At 42.9% G+C, this 21,765-nt stretch overlaps 1 protein-coding gene across 2 annotated transcripts in view; it reads left to right on the top strand.

Moving 5' to 3' along the window:
- Positions 1-20,593, top strand: part of LOC138468406 (zinc finger protein 268-like) — a 716,891-nt gene extending 696,298 nt beyond the window's left edge. For both annotated transcript variants that reach the window (XM_069608960.1, XM_069608959.1), the window contains exon 3: positions 17,112-20,593. In XM_069608960.1, the coding sequence (XP_069465061.1) occupies positions 17,688-19,469 (1,782 nt within the window). In that variant the 5' untranslated portion in view covers positions 17,112-17,687 and the 3' untranslated portion in view covers positions 19,470-20,593. The remainder of the gene's footprint in view (positions 1-17,111) is intronic.
- The last annotated feature ends 1,172 nt before the right edge of the window (positions 20,594-21,765 follow it).

Here is a 21,765-nt window from a genome sequence, read left to right as displayed (position 1 = left end):
TTGGAAAGCATGTTTTCTTCAGCAAAGTAAATTCAGCTCTCAGCAAAGTAAGTACAGCTTTTCACTGAGGCATGGAGTAAATATCCATTATGGCTCTGAGTGCCCCAGAATACACTGCGCACCAGCGCCATGTTTTAGCTCAAGCATAACAATTCCACCCTTGGATATTTATCTTCCATAGCCCAGTGGCAGAGGAGCCGGTCTCTGAAACCGATGAAATATTAAAACTAAGTTGTGAATGCATTGAATACAACAACAACAAGCTATTATGATAGCTAATATAATGCAAATACAAGCAAAAGCGTAACGCAGTGTACCCCCAATATCAGGAATCCATGAAAATAACCAATCCCACCAATTCCCAGTATGATCTTGGGACACTTGAGAAATGAGATCCCTCAAACCTCGAATATGACTTTCAATGGATCATGAATGGTCACTTAGATTGAAACAACACATCCCTTCAACTGCGTTACAACCTAAATTATGCTTTAGCAATAGATAATCAACAGCAGCCCTGTTTTGCAAAGTTGCATTTCTAATGACCTTGCTATCAAGGAGTAATTCTTCTAATGCTTGAGAAGTATGATTGAGTCCTTTGACTACTAAGCATGCTAATTTGATCAAAGATTTGTAACCCCCAGCAGCTAAACCCCAGACTCCCACTAATGAAAGGGTTAATGCTAGAACCTCAGCTTCTGATAGCAAATGCACATGTGAATCACAATCGGGGGATAGACCCACAGACTCAAAAGGTGACCTTTTGCTTCGAGATATCGCTGGGTGTAAAGGAAACATCATTAGTCCTAATCGAGTTAAGGCACATGGACCTCCGGAAATGTTAGCTGGAATATAAGTGTATGTGATATTGCCACATGAAAAGAGCCATCCTGTTGGAAGTTTCACATGATTCAGATGACTGGCAGCTATCACTGTATGATTACAAGACATAGTGCTATTCACAATGGTACATGTGCGTGGAATTCGTGAACACAATCGTTTCTCGAACACAGTTTGAATTTGCTGTTTGGTTAAATTGAGCTGTTGGCATTTGCCAATTTCTTTTGCATTGCATGTCATAAGGCAACACACATCACCTTGAGTTATATTGTAGGTTATAATACGTGTCAAATTTCTCCATTTGCGATCTGTTTCCTGGCAAAACCTGCAGTACTCATAGATGGAAAAGGATTGCCTGATATCGGAACCAAAGAATGATTGTGCGTGACGCTGAAAATATGCTTTAGAACCGGAACTGGCATCGGCACTGCTACTAAGCACGTAGTCAGTAAGGTTTCAGCATTGGGCACATCAGTAAGGCAAAAGTGCGTAATGTTGAGCACCTGTTGTGCCAGGTATGTCCACATATTCTCCATTTTGGATGTTTTCGCCGTCCTGAAGATGCCTCTCGCATAACTGGCATCAATGTTGTTTTCACTTGCGCCTGACGTGTTTGCCGCATTCCACAAATCCATGTCTTCAGTCTGGCTGGCTTTTCGGCATCGGCATAGGGCTGCTTTTGGACATCATTACTCATCATTATCAGTTTCTCCTTGATCGTTGGCACAGATGTGACATTTTTCATTGATAGCAGCATGCCGTTTGACTCTCCCGAACGGAGTCCATTTAGTCCCACAATTACACCAGCCAGACACAGGATCTACAAGGCAAACCCAGAAAAGAGATATCAGTGTTGTAAATCACTCTCTTAGGTAACATTTGTCTGCGGGCACATATTGCCATTTCTTTCTACTGGGCTCCATTACTAAAACTACTTGGTCTTTGCCTGATGCAATGACATCTGCGGGTACTGGTGGGCCACTTGGCCTTTCGACCCACACCTTCGTACCCGGTACCATACTGTCTGAAGAGCCAAAACCACGATCCCCACGGGTAGTTAACACTGTAGGAGGCTCCCGCTTCTTTATCATGGACAACCTAACAGGGATAATAATTAATTGGGCCAACCGATCGCCCTTGTGCATCAGTAACAATTGGTCCCCACTATTCACCAGGATGACTTTGATCTCGCCTTGATAATCGGGATCAATTACCCCTCCCAACATTTGAACTCCCTTCAATGCTAGGCCAGATGTAGGGGTAATCCATCCCATATGCTCTGGCGGAATTTGTACTCCAATCCCTGTTTCAATTACGACAATCCCTCTTGGGTCTAATCTGATTTCCTCATGGGAATGCAAGTCTATCCCTGCTGACTCTGGAGTCGTCCGATAGGGAGCTAAAGAACCTGGGGTAATTTCCCAGTACAATAGGGTTTCTCTGACTGAATTGGGTTGAATCTGTAAAGCAGAAGTCATTAGCCGCATCAAAGGAGTTTCATGCTCATTCACAGGCCTATTGTTTAGCACTTGCACCGCATCAAACACACGATCACGCCAGCCTGCCAAATTGCCATCTCCAGATTTGCACAGATGTTCTTTCAACAAACCAATCATTTGTTCAATCAGCCCTGAAGCGGCAGGGTAATAAGGCACATGGTAGAGCCATTCAATGCTCTTTTCCTGACAATATTCCTGAATCAATTTGCCTTTGAAGTGTGACCCATTGTCACTTTGAATCTGCAAAGGCACTCCGTAATGCAATATGATCTGATCTAACAACCTAATGGTGTTCAGTTGTGTGGCACGCTTGCACGGTAAAACCATCATGTACCCTGAGTATGTATCCACAATAGTGCATGCACACTGACAACCTTTACTGATTGGCAGGGGACCGATATAATCAATCTGCCAAATTTGACCTGGTAATTTTCCTCTTCGCAATGTACCCCGAACAATCTGAGGGATAGACCTATGCTGTTGGTGTTGGCACACTGGACATTGCAAAATGATCGTTTTCACTACCTCTAAAGGAATACTGATTCCTCGAGCTTGTGCCCACCTGATAGTAGCCTTTTCTCCAAGGTGCCCACATTTCTGGTGAGCCCACTTGGCCAAACCCTCCAAATCGTCTTCCTGAGCCTCCGCATCCACAGATGAAATCTTGGTGTGTTCATCTGCAACAGAATTAGACCAACGTTCTAATGAGTCTGTAGCACAATGCGTGTCCACATGATACACAGTGACTTCACTGTGTGATAACATTTCTGCAATATCTTGCCACAGTTCTTTTCCCCACAACTCTTTTGAACGAATCTTCCACCCATTCTCTTGCCAGGTTGGCAACCACACCGCCAACCCATTCGCCACTGACCATGAATCCGTGTACAAATGACATCGACCAGGGGTCTCTTGTTTCAATGCCTGGTAAACTGCATAAAGCTCTGCAAACTGACGGCTCTTCCCTTTCCCTGATGTTGTCAAAATCTTTTTTGTCCTGGGATTTACGACACCTCTTTCCAGTATCGCTCTGTTCCCACATATCGGGCTGAGCCATCCGTGAACCAGGCATGCTCTGTCTGCTCCACGGTCAAATCACCATAAGGTACTCCCATTTCACGGGAGACTCGCATTTTTCAGGCACTTCCGGTGGTATGTAATCTGAGGGCGGTATGTTGGCTACTTGCTCATGTAATTTTGCAACTCCACCCTTCTCTGATTTAGCTCTGTCTTGAATGTACCATTTCCATTTAATTATGCTGGCTTCTTGAGAATGTCCTATTCTATGTGTTTTAGGAGCGCTTAGTACCCATTGCATAATCAGTATTTCTGGCCTCCTCAATACATCATGGCCCACCGTCATTTGCTCAGTATCAACAAGGGCCCAATAACATGCCAGCAACTGCTTCTCAAACAGAGTGTATGAGTTACCAGCATTGGGTAACTTACGACTCCAGAACCCCAATGGCACATGTTTCCTGTCCTGTTTCTGCCACACACTCCAGTTAGCATGATTGTCTTGTACAGACAGATTCAATTCCACTTCGCCTTCCTTCAGTGGCCATAGATCAAGCACCTGCTGCACAGTGTCTTTCGCCAAATCAAATGCTTTCTGCTGCTCTTCCCCCCACTGAAACTCATATTTCTTTCGTGTCACTTTGTAGAGGGGGGCCAGTATTTGCCCTAAATGGGGAATGTGCTGTCTCCAAAACCCAAACAGCCCTATAAACTGCTGAGCTTGCTTTTTGTTCATTGGAGTGGTGAACTCAAGTATTTTCTGTTGGGCCTTCGGCACCATTTCTCGATGCCCATTATGCCACTGAATCCCTTGGAATATCACTGTTTCAGCTGGGCCTTGAATTTTATTCGGGTTAATCTCCCACCCTTCCTTCTTCAATCCTTCCATGACTTCTAACTGGTTTTGCACACTGCGCTCATCCTTGCCCTGAATCAAAATATCATCAATGTAGTGAGAGATTTGTATGTCAGGTTTACACGGTATCTTGTCTAAGTGCTCTGCCACCAGCCGGTGACAGATAGTCAGGCTATGTATGTACCCCATAATTAACCATGTAAAGGTGTACTGACGCCCGCTCCAAGAAAATGCAAACTGCTCTTGGCAGTCTTCAGCAATTGGCACAGAGAAAAATGCATTGGCTAAATCTACCACTGCATACCAAATCCCCTCAAACTTTTGGACATTCTCAATCAAGGTAATGGCATCTGGGACCGCGGGCACTAAGGGAGGAGTGTGTTTATTCAACTCACGGTAATCCACCGTCATCCTCCAAGACCCATCCCCTTTTTTGATAGGCCAGAGAGGATTGTTCCATGCGGTAGTGATAGGGTGTAACACACCCGCCTCCACATACCCTTTGATGGTATCTGAAATTTCCTTGTGCCCCCCAGGAATGCGGTATTGCTTCATTGCTAGCCGCTTGGTTGCCACAGGCACTTGCACTGGGGGCATCTTCAATTTGCCTTCGGTAATGGGTGTACAGATCAATGCACTCACCCCAAACTGGTACGTTTTACCTTCCAGTCCCAAAGTCAACCCTTCCAGAATGTCAAAGTCAATTATGTACTCAGGTATCGGGACAATCAATACTGGTATTTCTGCTTATTCAAATTGCCTACTTTCATCTCCACTTCAGTTTGTACTGCGGGGGTCTCCTTTCCCCCGAGACCTGTAATAGTAAATTGTCTGCCTTTGAATCGTGCTGGATTGCCATGAATCAGAGAGGACTCCGACCCGGTGTCTATCAATGCTCGCACCCCTTGCGTATTTCCTGGCCCCCAAAAAATCTTAACATTAACATGGGGCTGCCTATCAACTTTTATGCGAGCAGACGCTGCCGGAGCTTGGCCGTAACCCTAGTCAAATTTTGAATGAGTGTGACTTGTCTCTGCCACTAGCATTGCACTCACAACCTTCTTCAAATCAGCGTATGTTGGCTGGTACGGGGAAGGTCCCCATAGACCCTTCTTCTTGTTCTTCCTCAGGAGGAGCGGAAGGTGAGGTGTCCCCCTGTGGCTTGGTTACTACCTGTTTCTTAACCTGTTTATAGCGCTCTTTGGCTGCAAGCCCTCTCTTTTTGTATAATTCATACTTTACCCTAGTTTCAATGCCATCAATTTCTTCTCGTGGCACACCGTCTTTTAACAAAGCCAAAAACATGTCCTTTCTGGACACTCGGGAGTCTCTACTATCTCGCCTCCTGCCTTCAGTTCTTCTCTCACTACGTCCCTCTCTCTCCCGTGGCTTGTCATCACTCTTGTCCCACCCCCCTAAATCTGTCAGTTGCCGAATGGCATCCACTACCTCATCAGTGGGTTTGCCCGTCATACCTACGAGCAAAGTCATAATGACACTTTTGTATGCTGGCGGTGCAGTTCTGATCACCATATTTCTAGTTGAAACTGAGAGCGGCACGGCCCCCATGTGTCCTGGAGCATTTACGTGAATTGCCTTTTTCATAGCATGCTCTCTGACCTTTTGAATTGCCTCTTTCAAAGTATACCACTTTGTTTCCTCGCTAGGCCAATCTGTGGTAATGGGGTATTTACGGTTACATGCCTGGGCTGCCAGGTGCAACAAAGACACCTGTGAATCTTGGCCATTCTCATCAGGGGGCGGCCCTGCCCTTAAGACCTCCTGTACATTGGTGTCAGTTGACAAGGGTAGAAAACGCGGTGAGTCCGTGGAATCTACCAACAACCCCGCGGCGCCCCCATCTAGCAACCCCACCATCCATGTCAATAAAGGTTCCCCTGATTATTGCCTCAAACGGGTAATAATTTCCCCAACCTCCTGCTGGGTGTAATCCTCCAGCGTGGTTAAATCCACAACCCCGCCCGCAGGATTCTGCGGGTGGGGCCCAGCTCGCCGTCTTCTAACTGGCTTAGCCACCACTATCTTCTGCTTAAATTCCGTTTTTTTTTTTTTATTGTTCATGGTTCAAGTACAAAATGTAGAACCTTTCCAAAAATGATTTAGAAAAAATAAAATATTTACATTTACATTAATTTACAGAAACATATTACTTTTTTATAGCACAGCTTAAAAAACAGGAAATCACATCTAATGATTGGTATCCTCTAATTTTTTTAAATTGAAAAGTTCTTTTTCAATGTACTTGCACAGACTGACCAATTCAAAAACCAGGGGCTTATGCGTACCTTGCATCATTCGCACCCATAACGATTGCAAACAGTCCTCAAAATCAATGTTTACAAATTTCATCAATCGATTGCTTCGCATTGAATTGAAGTGTGGACATTCCAAAATAAGATGTTTCATAGTTTCAATGGGTTCATTGCAAGAAGGGAAACGACATTTGATTTGATTGTTTTCATCTTTGGTACCCAATTAGCTGTTCTTTCCCTGGTATGATATAGGTTCATTCTGTACCATATGTACGCTTTTCTAGTATGGTTACATGGAAACAACAGAACATGGTCAAATCTTGGAATACGTTGTTTAACAAACATGCTATATTCTTTATACAGTTTGTAGGAAGATATTCTTTCTATTGTTAGCTGCCAATCCTGTTCAAAACGCTTCTTTTTAGCATAACCTGGACGCCGATGGACATCTTCTATAGTAATACATAAAGACTTCAGCAATTGTTGCATTTTATGGTGGAATTGATTGAAGGAAGCCGAATTAAAGGAATCTAACATACCTTTCAAATCCACATATAGCGAATTTTTTGGAGGATAATGAATTTTTACATAACTGCATAATTGCCGCCATTTCCAGCGTCCAGATAATGCTACAAGCCCAAACTCATGGCTAATCACTGCATTTGGTATAGACATTGGTAAATGCATTGCAGATTTAATCAATGACCCCTGTATAGAATCTACAGTTGCACTCAAGTCGCATAGGCACAAATCGAGTGACTATAAAATGATGCTTTCAATTTCTTAACGTCAAAAAGTCAATCATCGGTGTAAATGAGAATTTACAGTATTTTCTGTAAATCCTTTTTAGCTGGGACAATAACGGACGTGTCTTATTTCTAATAAATTCCGTCCATGCTTTGATTACATTTTGAGTAGTGAGATTATATCCCAAATAAATCGCTCTTGAAACGATTGGAATTTGAGTTTTCATGATCTCCCATTGATATCCTTTGCTATTTTGTTTTGTGCCAAATTTCATAATAGCCGTTTTTGCGGGATTTGGTGTCAAATTGTGTGCGATTGCAAAGTTCTCAAAAAGTTGGAGCTTTGTTTGCAACCCAGCCGGAGTGGGGTCAAAAACAATGATATCATCTGCGAATTCAATCCATTTCATACGCAGGGAACCAATTTTAACAGAAAACAGATTACTATGATCCCATTCCTTGTCAAGATCTGCAAGATATAAATTAAAGAATGTTGCCGCAAGATTGCAGCCTTGCTTAAGCCCAATGGATGTTTTAACTGGCTCTGTAGTTCTGCCATCAAGTGAGATTTTAATTTTGTATGAGGTATTAGTGTGGAATTTAATGAACCAATATAGTAGCACTGTAGGTATTCCCATGGCCCTCATTTTATTCCACAGCAAGTTGCGTACCACATTGTCAAATGCTGATGAAATATATCGAGTAAGAATTGTTTCCTCTTGTACCCTCTATCATATGAGCCATGATAGCAGCATTCAAAGCAGTACTCATACCCTTCCTAAAGTCTGTTTGGTATTTTGAATAGAGGTTATTTGCCTCGATAAATTTGTCCAGGTCGTATAGGAGGAGAATTGCAAACAATTTTGCATCGGTATCAATCAGAGAGATTGGCCTGTAGTTCTGTGGTAGGACAGGGTCGCCTTTTTTGAATATTGGAACAATATTTGCGGTAGTCCAAGAGGGGGGGGATAGAGCTGGTGTTAATAATATCATCAAATTTGGTTTTCAAAATTGCCCAGAACTCAAGATCTGCTTTGTAAAGGCAAGGCGGAAGCCCATCAGGGCCAGTTTATTTAGAATAAGATAATCGAGAAATGGCCCATTTAAGATCTTCCAGTGACCATTCCAGACGAGCAATCCTACTGTAACACAGCTGTACACCTGGGACAGACAGGAATTTTTTGGGAATATGATATTTCGCTGTTATATAATCATGCCATTTTTGATCTGATATGCAGTAAGATGTGGCCAATGCAGCGCTCTTATCGCCGCTTTTAATTGTGCGAGTGTCATATGATGATATTGCTCTTATCAGGTCACAGTTCTCCCTATTATATTTTAGAATACGAGCATGTCTGAGATTCTGTTTGTATGCCTTCAAAATTTGTAACCGCATGTACCTACAACTCAATACTCCGTGGTCAGTTATTTTAAGTTGTCTTAATGCCTTGTTTTTCTCTCTTTTTAGAAGCTTACAGGTAAAATCAAAGGGATGGGGATGGTTTTCCTTAATGTACCTTTTACTAAAGAGAGCAAGTGCATTATTGATCAATTCAGAGTAAACATTTATCGAAGGTGTCTTAATTTTGATATTTGACTGACATAATAGACGTATTTTATGCGAAACATGCTTAACAAATTGGTGACACAGGCCTTGACTCCATCTAATAGAAACTTGGGGGCGATCAATCTCTACTAAAGACAAAGCTGGCTCAGGAGTCAAACATTTACATTGCCCTTTCAGCGTACAAGAAATCTGTGCGTGATCACTCGTTAGTATGCAACTGGTCTGTAAGGATGACGAAAGAGAAGCAAGGTTCCGAGTGGCGTATATGAAATCAATTGTCGATACTTTAGAACCCCGTGACCATGTAGTGTGTGACTTCATATCGTCACTTACAATCAAACCCATTTCCCAATCACAAAGTAAATCTCTAAATTTTGCACCCCTTCCACAAGATATTTGGGAGGATTTGGATATTCCAAATACAGTTGGATCTGTACAATCACAATTAAAATCTCACCCATTGATAATTTCTAGGGATTGGTGTTTGCTGGATACGTTTTCCAGACAATCATCAATTTCATCCAAGATAGCCTCAATCATGACACTGGCAGGATTCCAGTATAGTGATATTATTAGAATTGGCGGGTGTTTAGTTGAGAAAGTCTCTACTAATACACCCAATAAACTCGTTGATTCCCATATCCACTTTGAGTGTAGATCGACCGAATTGTTGACTGCTATTGCGAGGCCCCCGCTCGGTCATCCTTGGAGAGGCTTCCTTCCGGACATGCAATACATAGTAAACCCTGATATAGATAAAGAGCTTATTTTCATGGTTTCCTGTAGTATTAAGATCGTCGGTTGATCCTCAGGCAATATTGATGAAAACCAACCCATAAGATTGACATAACCACATGAATTCCATGAAAGGACTTTTAAGAAGGTACATTCGGGCTGCTATGAGGCAGGAGACATGCTTTTGGATCCTAAAATAGCGGTAATCATTGGTTCTAGCCATGGAATACCTTTCGTCGAAGCTACCTGAGTTAGTAATGCATGCAAGTCACAATCAGCACTACGATTAGATTTTTCATGGAGTTCAACAGACCCTGCGGTCTCAGAAAGTGCAGGACTGGAATATGCCAGGAAGTCATTGGCGGTTGATTCTATTTCGAAAGTTGATAATTTGAATCCTTGGTTTTTTAACTCCTCACGGTTGAACCACAGAAACTTTAAGATAGTCTCAGAGCCCAGATAACATATAGCTCTACAATTGTCAGTCTGGGCTATGGATACTCTCCAAATATCCCCTGATTTCGCCATTTTCAGTTGAGGAATTCGTGAGAATAAGGCCATAATGAAGGATCGGTTAATGCGCTTCCCCGGAGTCGAGTTCCTGTCTCCCTCAAGGCCAATGAGGTAAGGTTTTTTCGCAATGTCCGGTGGAATCTCACGTTTTATTTCTTCGATTGATGTAGGGAAAGTAACTTCTACTCCTGCCGTCTGCGACGGAGGAGCCGGTAGTGCATTAAGAGGTGTTTCTAAATTCAAAGAGCCATCAAATAAAGCCTTTCTTAGGATTTCCAATATATCATGTTGGGAATTCTCGTCGATTTTCTGTTTCACAGTAGGTGGAGGTGTCCTTTCCACCTTAACCATTTTTGATGGAGTAGGAGGTAACACCTTCATTAATGTTTCAACATTGAGCAAACCATCCTGAAATGCTTTCCTCAATGTTTCTAGTGAGTCCTGATGGGACGTCACAAGAGCCTTCTCAGTGTTCTCAGGTAGAAATCTGGCAAGTGCAGGGCCATGTATCGAGATACAGTTAGGGGCAAAAGTAATATTTGCTGCCTCACTGTCAGTTGTATGATTCATTTTAGGGGAGGCAAGGAGTCCGATGGTCGACTCTTTCGCTGGAAGAAAAGTGCAATCTTTATCTTTTATTATCAGTGAAGGATAGGCATTACATTACCCTAATACAATGTCTAATTGGGTGACTCTCCCCTTGCCATTTACCATACATGAAGGCTTAGGATTGTCACTCTCATTCATTTTTAACGTAGTCCCTGAGCAACGTGGTGCCTCATGTACCTCAGTTCATGCGGCACTATATGATTTTTTCATAGACAAATTGGACACACTTGTGATTTTCAGCTCATGATTAGAGCAAGCTTGTTCGAGTATGGCGTCTTTCCTGGTCGTACAGCTTCTTCCCGAGATCGAAAGTAGCTGTTTAAGTTTAATTTAGCCTTTGGAAGGGAAATGGTTTCGATCTCTTTGGCATCAATTCCAGATGCACCTATTTCAGCAATATCTGAGATAATTTTCACCACTGTCTCAGTTGGAATAAGATTGTTGTTTGTCAGTTTCTTTGATTCCAGTTGCTTTTTAGCACTGGATTCAATTTTTTTGGTTTTTGTGGGCAATTTTAGTTTCAAACTCAGAGTCGGCACAAGTGCTTCCTGGCTTTCTTTTGATAGTTGCTGTATATCAAAACTTTCCTTGTCGGAAATTACTATCACCATTTCTTTTCCTAAAGTATCAGGACCATCAATTAACAATGAATCCAGATTGTTAACCACATTATTGGAAGGCTTTTTTTTACCATAGGATCCTTTCTTCTCTTAGCATTTCGTTTCAGTGCTCTTATGTGTGACTTTCTTGCGCGACGTGATAAGAAGGAGAAATTCTCTTCCAAATGGGAACACTCTTGCTCTTTCTGCTGCTGCTCATTTAGTGCCTTCACTAAAATCGAGGGACTATCCAGGGAGACAACTACTGGAACTAACTTGGCTAATTGGGAAGTGATTGTGAGGTTCATTGTCTCAACTGATGCTTTAAGTTCTTTTATTTCATGCATACAGTGGCAAAATGAATTAGGAAAGGGGGTACTTGCGGCTGGGTAGGGATAGATCCTACCTCCTGGCCAACTTGAGTTCCCTTTTCAAGTTGAGCAGGAGCCAGATGGGTGGATTGACTATTAATCAATCTTATGGTATCAGTTGCAATGATAAACCCCTCAATCTTATCCATTTTTGAACATAGATGGTGCAGAATCCCTTTTACGTCCTTTAGTTCTAAATGGGTCAAATCATGCCCCTTATCCAGTAAATCAAGTATTTTGATAATCACTGGAAAAGTGCATCGGGATTGCAATTCCTTCTCAACAGAATCAGTAGGACCCCTGGTAGATTGGTTTGAGAGGCCCTAATAAAAACTTCAGCTGAGTCAGAAGAATATGATAAACGAGGTGGGGAAGTTCGTAGTTAATGTCCTGGTGAGAATCTCTATCAGGCTCATTAACAAAGCTTTGCTTACCTGGTAGTTGTAAGTTTGCCAGGAGATGCATTTCTGATGAACCGTAAACATGGGGCGTTAGCGAACCAATGGCACGAGTCACCTGGTCATCTAAGGCAATCATTTTTTTTTATGGTAATGCCATGCTGGTCGCTAGGAAAATGGTTAAGCATAGGAGATTCCGAACAGCTTCCAAATACGTCATCTGGGGGACGCCCTACATAGCTGATTGATTTCGTGTCACAGGGATGCAATGCGGAGAGAGGAGTGGATGATAAACTCTTTTCAATGGCATGTACCATAACCACATGTGATGGGCAATCAATGACCTCCCCAACAGTACCCGAAGTTAATACATCTAAATCTGCTGGTTCGATGTAAGAGGCGCGACCTCGACACACAAGCAAATCAATAGTAGTTGCTGTCATAGTCATGGCGCCCAAATCATTACATTTGCTCCGTAAACCCCCAGCCATAGCAATAAGTACCAAACATGTGTACAGACAGGCGGCAGGGGAGATTAGACATCGGATTTCACGCTACACAAGAAGAGAAAAATCTGAACTCACCGTGGAGTTTTCAGCTTGTGAGCCTTTTAGATTTCTCGTGATCAAATATCGAGAACAGTTTTTAATATAGTTAGGACAACACAACAAAGCATCGAAGCAGCGAACAGCAAACAGCACTACTTAGAGCGCGTTCTTCGATGCGCACGCGCAGCTCTGGTATTGTAGGCTTCTGGGAAAGGGGGCAGAGCCACCTAGGTAAACAAAAATGTATACTATATTAGTAATATATATGAGTGCATATATCCATATATATTAATGTAGGATAAAGTCCTTAAGTCTCTTTGCTGGAATGAAATTTTAAATACCATAGAAGTCCAAGTAGATGAGAATTGGAGTCCGTGAGCAATCCGTGGGCAGCGTTTTCAACAGCAAACAGCGCTACTTAGAGCGCGTACTTTGATGCGCGTGCGCAGATGCGTGCGCAGCTCTGGTATTGTAGGCTTCTGGGAAAGGGGGCGGAGCCACCATAGAAGTCCAATTAGATGGGAATTGGAGTCCGTGAGCAATCCGTGGGCAGCGTTTCCAACAGCAAACAGCGCGTACTTCACTTTGAGTGCTTACTGCTAAACCAACTGAAAGACTGAGGTACGCGTTCCGGTCTTTGCTGGTGACTGCACGTACGCTTTAGGATCTGACTCATTTGCCGAACTGCTCTCTGGACTGGTTGAGTTAAAAATGTCACCATCCCAATTATCCGGATCCCAGTCCACACCGGCGGTAGAGATTACAGCTGCCACCTTTCTTTGGTTGACCCCTCCCTGTCTTTTCCTATACTTATACCGGGCTACTCTGACTGCTGCCCTCTCGGCCACGGCCTGGTATGTGGCGGCTTTATCTTTAAAAAGTTTCATTTGAATCTGCTACATTAACGCAATCTGCTTTTCTGCAGCCAGCTCTCTTTCCAATCGCAAAATATCATTTTTCATTTCCAAATTCCTTTGATGTATTTTCCTATAGGCATGCAGGAGGACCCAACCCCGCCTACCCAGCGCAGTGCATTCCCTTCCCCTTTCCACTGAAACTTGTTGTAAGCACAACATTACATCAGACGGATCAGCATCTCCTAATCCCTGATCCCATGTTTCACTTAGCCCCGCGCGGCATGCCCACACCTGGGCCAATTTATCATATGGGCTCTTAGCCCCGCTTGGAATGATAACATCAGAACATTCACCGCCAGCGGGAACGCTCTTTTTCCTGAAAAAACTATTCATCATTGCAATAATGTACAAAACCTCTTTATATATATATATTTTTTTTTTCTTTCCACACTGCAGTCGCTCGCGCAGGCACGCACACACCAAAAAAAAAAACAGATTAACACAGTCCAACACTCGCTGCCAAATTACTTTTGCTTACAATGTAAACAAAGCCTATCTGCCTTCAAACAGATTCTTTAATATTTGGAACAATTCATCACAAATACCCTGCTCACAGCACCAAAATGTTTTGCTCGCCCAGAGTGCACAGACAGTCATTAATCACCAGCGCAATTGCAGAGCCAATACTTTAAACGCAGGTAGACAATGCAATGACTTACCACAACACGCACGCTTAGAAAATAATGAGCACTTATACGGCTATTTATTCAAAGCTTGGAAATCGCAAAATATCATTTTTCATTTCCAAATTCCTTTGATGTATTTTCCTATAGGCATGCAAGTTTGGAACAAGTGATAACACAGAAATAAATCACAGAAAAGACAGAGAATTCCAAAGAAAATACATCACCGTGAGCGTAACTGAATCCCTCATCTCGCCAGAAGCGGCTGGAATACCCCGATAACAGCCAGACCGAGAGCACAACAGCCCACAGGTATGCCGGACAAAGGCGTCCCCCTTCTGACTGAGGTCTTTGTACTTGTCCCGTCTGACCGTTGAGGGGTTCCGCATATATGCACTCCTCAAAAAGGGGTGGTAATTTCTCGAACCTTCTGGCAATGCACTTGTGCATTGATGGGCAACTGTTGGTTGCCAGCTGGGTCAACCGACAGTAACCTCAAGGAGCAAAGCGCTTCCCTCTCCTAAGAACAAACGCCACGGAAAACAGTCCCATAACTCATAACAAGACATAACAAATGTCCTTGACTGCATACCAGGTTTGGAAAGCATGTTTTCTTCAGCAAAGTAAATTCAGCTCTCAACAAAGTAAGTACAGCTTTTCACTGAGGCATGGAGTAAATATCCATTATGGCTCTGAGTGCCCCCAGAATACACTGCGCACCAGTGCCATGTTTTAGCTCAAGCATAACAGTGTCTCACTTGCTAGTCCCTGGGGATCTCTCCCTCAGGTGGCCAGGTCATGGCCATTGCCTTTGGATCCAGACCCTGGGGTGGACCAGTGTGGGAGGTTCACCTGGGTGGGAGATCCTTGGGGAGTGGGGGTGAGGCAACCGATAGTGAGACGTGGTATTCCCCCCTTACCCGTACCCAATCCTATTTTATAAAACACGCCAATGTCCCAACCCCCCTTCTACACAAACACTGGGCAGGGTAAGAGGGCGACTGAGAGTAAACAGGGTAAGACTTAGGTATTTCATTGGACATGTCCTACTAATCGGTCCGGCAAAATCAGTCACTTCACTTTAATCCCATACATCTGATACCCATTAGCTCGCCCCACACTGATGATAAAAGGCGGAACATAGAGACACACTCTGACCAAGGTGGAACACAAGAAGGAGCAGATCTTACGGGGTGAAGGCGAGCACACTGGCGCAGAACGACCAATCGAGGGACGAGAGAAAAGGTTAGGGAAACCTAGGAGAGCCCTGAAGAAGGTTGTTGCCTCCCAGACAAGAAGACTGCATTGTGTTTCGAAGACACCAGCAGCCCTCCCGGGTGAACGACAGAGTTGGGGAGGCGAGGCCAAGCCTATGGAATTAAACTTGACTCGTGAATTAAAGCTGCAAAGACAAAAAAGGAATGCACACAGCCGGTGAGTTAGTAAAAAACATGAAAGGCTGGTGTGTGTTAAGGAATGATTGAAGTTACAACAATAGATTTCACATTTGAAGGCTGCGCGCGTGCTGATGAGAAGCGAAGGAAGGCAGACATGTGGTGTACTTTAATTTACTGATAACTGTGAAACCAGTCATACAGAGTAGCAGAGTGGTCTGGTGATAGGAAATAGCCCACTCGAAAGTCTCTGTGAAATATGTGTTATCTTGTAATAAAGCAGCAAATTGAAAGAACTCTGAAATGTGCAATGGTCAAGATTAACCCCAGAGAAAGGGGAGGTTGAAAGGTGATTACTTTAAGAGGAAGATGTCTATGAACATGTGTGCTTATGTCCCTGAACTACCAAGACCAAGAGACTCTGGGGTAAATAACACAAGAGTGCGAGCTGAAGAGAAAGTCCAAGTGGGCCTGCAGAGGTCTATAGTAAAAGCCTTACGCATTCGAAATTCTTTGACATCGGTGAAGGTCCGAGCCCGACTGATGGAGACTGAAAGTGTGATAAGTTAGGGGAAGGGATTGTGTTTGCTGAGGTTTGAACTCAAGGGGCCTGATTACGAGTTGGGCAGTAGCCCTTAAATGCGGTGGTAACTCTAATACCACCACATTTAAGGGCTGGCCCTATCATGAGTCTGGTGGCATTACCTCCAGCTCTTAGCTGGGGGTAAATACACCTACTTAACACCCACGCCTGGTAATTGCGACGAAAAGGACCCATTGGGTCCAATAGAGATTTACTGTTAACAGCCAACCTGTGATCCGGCGCTATTAGCGCCGGCCCAGATGGCGCTACAAATGCAATTAACATTGGGAGGTATCCCGGCGGTGCCAAACCTCGTGATCAGGCTCATGTATGGATGTGTCATCATGGCCTGCATCATATGTAAAGTGACAAGACTGCTGCTTTGTGCTTTAGAGCTCAGTAAATTCCTTGCTTCTTTATTAGTGTCTGTTTTATATTTGTGTGACAACAACACTATACATTTGTCCAAAGGTAATCACTGATGACCTACAGGGCTGGTCAGAAGATGTCTGTCATTTGGACACAAACTTCTGACCTAGTGTGAAGCATACGGCTTTACCATTGATATATGTAAATGTGGTTCTTTCATATGCTAGTTGAGGCTATGCCGAATAAATATTATGATGGAACATGAATGATCAGTCCTGGTAAGTAAAGTGTTCATTTAAAATGTCTTTTCTTTCAGCTTTTATTTTAACATTAATATGCTTTACTGTATAGCATAATCTTGGATACTAAAATCAAGGTCTGACTACAAAGGGAAAAAAAACAATATTCCAGCTGCTGGGGACATCAACTCTGTTGCTGCCGCATTTTATTAAAATCATTATAGCCTTACTTTGCTATCACCTATTTAGACACCTGTCTCAAATAGATGGGGTTGAAAGCCCTGCAGTGTTACTAGATGGAAGCATGTAACTGGCACACATCAGTAGTACCGAGAACCACTCTACCTGTTAAATGTTATGCCAGTAATCCTGAATATGTATTCATTAGTAATGTGACTCTCTTTTATTTCTATAGGTGATCGATGCACAGAATAATACACAGAAAAATGCAACAGCAATTCTGTTAATTTCTCAGATGGACTGTTACAGTATGAAGTCTCTTTGATAGTGCATGTTATTTCTATGCATCTTAAAAGGATACAAGTATGGGGAATACTTAGCTTTTCAAGGTTACATATTGGGATTGGAGAAGCCCTCTGAATACTGTGGGATGTCAGCCAAGCACCTTCATGATAACACTCATCATCCGGCAACATGGCTGCAATGAATATATGGAATGGCAGACTGAGCATGAGAAGCTTGTTTTATTTTCTGCAAGAAACCCCTATTGTTTATCCTCTTATTCATGATCACACATGTGTGGTGTGCTATGTGTAGTCTTAGTATAAAGGTTCTTTATTTAAAGGAATTCAAAGGAACTTGTGAATTCAAATGGTAATTACGCAGGAACAAGTCTTGTTCATCATCAGAGAAGATCTACAGATGATAAACTTCATTAGTGCCCTGGATTCAGGGAAAGCTGCAATCTGAAGTGAGTTCTTATTCAGCACCAGAGCCCACATACACATGAGAAACCTCTCCTTTGTTCCGAATGTGGGAAATGTCCTGTGGGAAGGAGTGTCTTATTATGCCTCAGATGACCAATACAGAAGAGAAACCCCATCAGTGCACAGAATGTAAGAAAAGGTTCACTGCAAACGGAGCTCTTATTGCTCACCTGAGAACACATACAGGTGAGAAACCTCATCAGTGCACAGAATGTGGAAACATCTTTCATAACAAGCTAAATCTTATTTACCACCTGAGAACACATACAGGTGAGAAACCACATCTGTGCACTGAATGTGGGAAAGGGTTCAAAAGTAGGGGGTGTCTTACTATTCATCTGAGAAGACATACAGGCGAGAAACCTTATTGGTGCGTAGAATGTGGGAAAAGCTTTCATAGAAAGACAAATCTTATTTGCCACCTAAAAACACATACAGGTGAGAAACCTCATATGTGCACTGAATGTGGGAAACGGTTCAAGAAAACGGGCTATCTTATTATTCACCTGAGAACACATACAGGTGAAAAACCATATCGGTGCACAGAATGTGGGAAAAGCTTCCATAGGAAGACAAATCTTATTTGCCACCTAAAAACACATACAGGTGTGAAACCTCATCTGTGCACTGAATGTGGGAAAGGGTTCCAAAAAAAGGGGTGCCTTATTATTCACCTAAGAAAACACACAGGTGAGAAACCTTATGAATGCACAGAATGTGGGGACAGCTTTAGTGTGAAGGGAAGTCTTGTTTACCACCAGAGAACACATTCAGGTGAGAAGCCTCATCAGTGCACAGAATGTGGGAAATGCTTCTATGTGAAGGGAAGTCTTATTTATCACCAGAGAAAACATACAGGTGAAAAACCGTATGAATGCACTGAATGTGGGAATGGGTTCAGTACAAAGGAATCTCTTAATAATCACATGAGAACACATACAGGTGAAAAACCTTTTCAGTGCACTGAATGTGGGAAAGGCTTCAGTGCAAAAACATCTCTTAATAATCACCGGAAAACCCATACAAACGAAAAACCTCATCAGTGCTCTGAATGTGGGAAAGGCTTCCATGCAAAGGAAACTCTTAACAATCATCTGAGAACACATACAGGTGAAAAACCTCATCAGTGCACTGAATGTGGGAAAAGGTTCATTCAGAAGGGTGATCTTGTTTGTCACCAGAGAACACATACAGGTGAGAAACCTCATTTGTGCACTGAATGTGGGAAAACGTTCAGTACAAAGGGAAATCTTATCAATCACATGAGAATACATTCAGGTGAAAAACCATATCTATGCACTGAATGTGGGAAAAGTTTCACTCAAAGGTCATCTCTTAATTATCACCTGAGAACCCATACCGGTGAAAAACCTTATCAGTGCACTGAATGTGGGAAAGGGTTCAGTGCTAAGGAATCTCTTAATTATCATCTGGGAAAACATACCGGTGAAAAACCTCATCTGTGCACTGAATGTGGGAAAGGCTTCAGTGCAAAGGGAGCCCTCAATAAGCACCGTAGGACACATGCAGGTGAGAAACCTCACCTGTGCACTGAATGTGGGAAAAGGTTCATTCAGAAGGGTGATCTTGATTGCTACCAGAGAACACATACAGGTGACAAACCTCATTTGTGCACTGAATGTGGGAAAACATTCAGTACAAAGGGAAATCTTAATAATAATAATAATCACATGGGAATACATTTAGGTGAGAAACCATATCTGTGCACTGAGTGTGGGAAAGGGTTCAGTGCAAAGGAATCTCTTAATTGCCACCTGGGAAACCATACAGGTGAAAAACCTCATCTGTGCACTGAATGTGGTTAAGGCTTCTGTGCAAGGGGAGCCCACAATAAGCACCATAGAACATATAACAGTCAGTGAGGGAGTTTTACTTTTTTAAATAAATGATACTGAGATGGCTATTGTCCAAAACCGTGAAGCCCATATCTCATCAGCTCATCAGTTTACATTGTCAACTTAATCCAGGTGCATTGTTATGTTATTTTAAGTTGTGTTATACTGCACACTGTTACCATTGGCATGGACTTTAGGTGTTCATGTGGTTTTGCAGGAAAGTGGGTTGGGTAGATTAGTGAGGGAAGGGGGAGTAGGATAGAGGTTGTGCTTTTATTTTGGTGAATGTAGAACCAGGAGGAACTGGCGTCTTATGCGTGTTTGCTTTCTATTGCACAATTGTTACTTAAAGATTTATTTTGTTCACCATAGGAGTAAAGTATGCACTGGGCATTTCATAAACCTGGAATCTCCAGTATGCAGTGAATGTAAAACACTGTTCTCAATTTTCTAGAAAAGTCTGCCTTGTCTAGAATCTATTTTCACTGGATTCTGCAGCATTTGCTCTTTGTGAAAGATTCTTGCACTCTAGTCTCCCCCTACCATCAGCATCCTTATAACTGTCTAACACTATTGCCTCCCGTTATTGGAGCACTTCAGATTAGTAGCTGGTTCCCCGGCCTAAGATTGTCTTAATGGGATTTGCATTACTGAGGAAAGCCTGCAATGTCCACTGTTTAAGCACTATTTTACATAATGTTGTGGGTGTGATGTGCAAGCAAAGGTTTCCAGTTGTATAATATATATATATGTCTTTTAAAAAGTACCATTTTGTGACTATAGTACAATATTCTTTGTGCATGAGGAAGTATAATTCCTGCATATTTGGAAATTAAATAGTGTCCTTTCTGGATAAAATAATAAATAGATTTCGGGTTAACAATGTCACGGGGGTTCTATATTCTAAGAAAGAATAGTGGACATTTTCTGCCAATAAAATATGATCACAGTTAAAGTGACCAATTTCTAATCTAAACAGTATCTGCCAGAGTTTATAATCTGAATTAAATGAAATGCTAATGAAAATGATATTGTATTTAGCTACTATCTATCACTATGTAATAACATTGAAAATATTACGTCTTACTTGTGCATCTATTTGTATGTTTTATTTGTCCTCCTTCTTTTCTCTGGCTTACCTCAAGAGCAAGCCACTTCCTGCAACTGGAGCATACCATTTGTTCTAATTGGTTAGGTATGATCCCTGAAATACGCTTATGATCTCGGTTTGATGTTGGAATGGGCATGATTGTGAACTTTTTGTGGAATGTTATTCTTAAATTTGTTTTTCTTTTACTGAGTTGATTTTTATTTAAATGTCCTTTCGGCTACTCCACCCCGATTACCCTGCTGGCACTTTCCTTTCTTGTGACTTTCCTCGGGCGTACCAATTCTAAAAATCTATAGAAATTTCCTCATGCCTCCCAATTATTGTCATTGATGTTTCTGTCGGGGTTAGGGTCAGACCTGGCGGGCGGAACTGCACCCGCCCGCAGACTTTCACAGAAGTACCGGCACCGTTATTAACGGTGCCGGTGCTTCCGTGGATCCCACTCATATGGAGTCCTATGGGACTCCATGGGAATGGGGATCCACATTTTACCGACGCCTGATTTACCGGACCGCCAGGGTTGTAATGCCCCGGTGTTTCCGGCAAGTCAGACACCGGTAAATCATGACTGTTCCGGCAGCTACCTGCCGGTTTTACCGGCACTGTTACCGCCATACTTGTAATGAGCGCCAATGTGTCCTCCTGCAGATGGCAAGACTTGGGGGTTCCTCATGCACAGTGGAAGGGAGGACAGGTGGAGCAAAAGACGTGTCCTCCAGAAAGTGGCAAGTCTGGAGGTTCTCATACACAGATTAAGGGCGGACAGGTGGAGCAAAAGACGTGTCCTCCAGAAAGTGGCAATTCTGGAGGTCCTCATACACCGATTAAGGGAGGACAGGTGGAGCAGAAGACGTATCCTTCAGAAGGTGGCAAGTCTGACAGTCCTCATGCACGATTAAGGGAGGACAGGTAGAGCAGAAGACGTATCCTCCAGAAGGTGGGAAGTCTGGAGGCCCTCATACACCGAGAAGGGGGGGATAGGTGGAGCAGAAGATAATGTGTTCTTCCACAGGTGGCCAGGCTGGGGGTCGTCCTGTATCGATAAAGGGAGGACAGGTGGAGCAGGAGGAGGCTCGTGAGCCACAGCAGTCAATGCTGCAGATGTTATTTGTGGGGCACTTGCTTCTGACGCTGTTCCTCCCCTTCTTAATGCTC

The sequence above is a fragment of the Ambystoma mexicanum genome, chromosome 4q, assembly GCF_040938575.1.
Source record: "Ambystoma mexicanum isolate Mex_15411 chromosome 4q, UKY_AmexF1_1, whole genome shotgun sequence".
In the NCBI taxonomy this organism is placed as follows: domain Eukaryota; kingdom Metazoa; phylum Chordata; class Amphibia; order Caudata; family Ambystomatidae; genus Ambystoma; species Ambystoma mexicanum.
The sequence above is the reverse complement of the archived record's forward strand: the minus strand, read 5'-3'. Positions and strand labels throughout refer to the sequence as shown.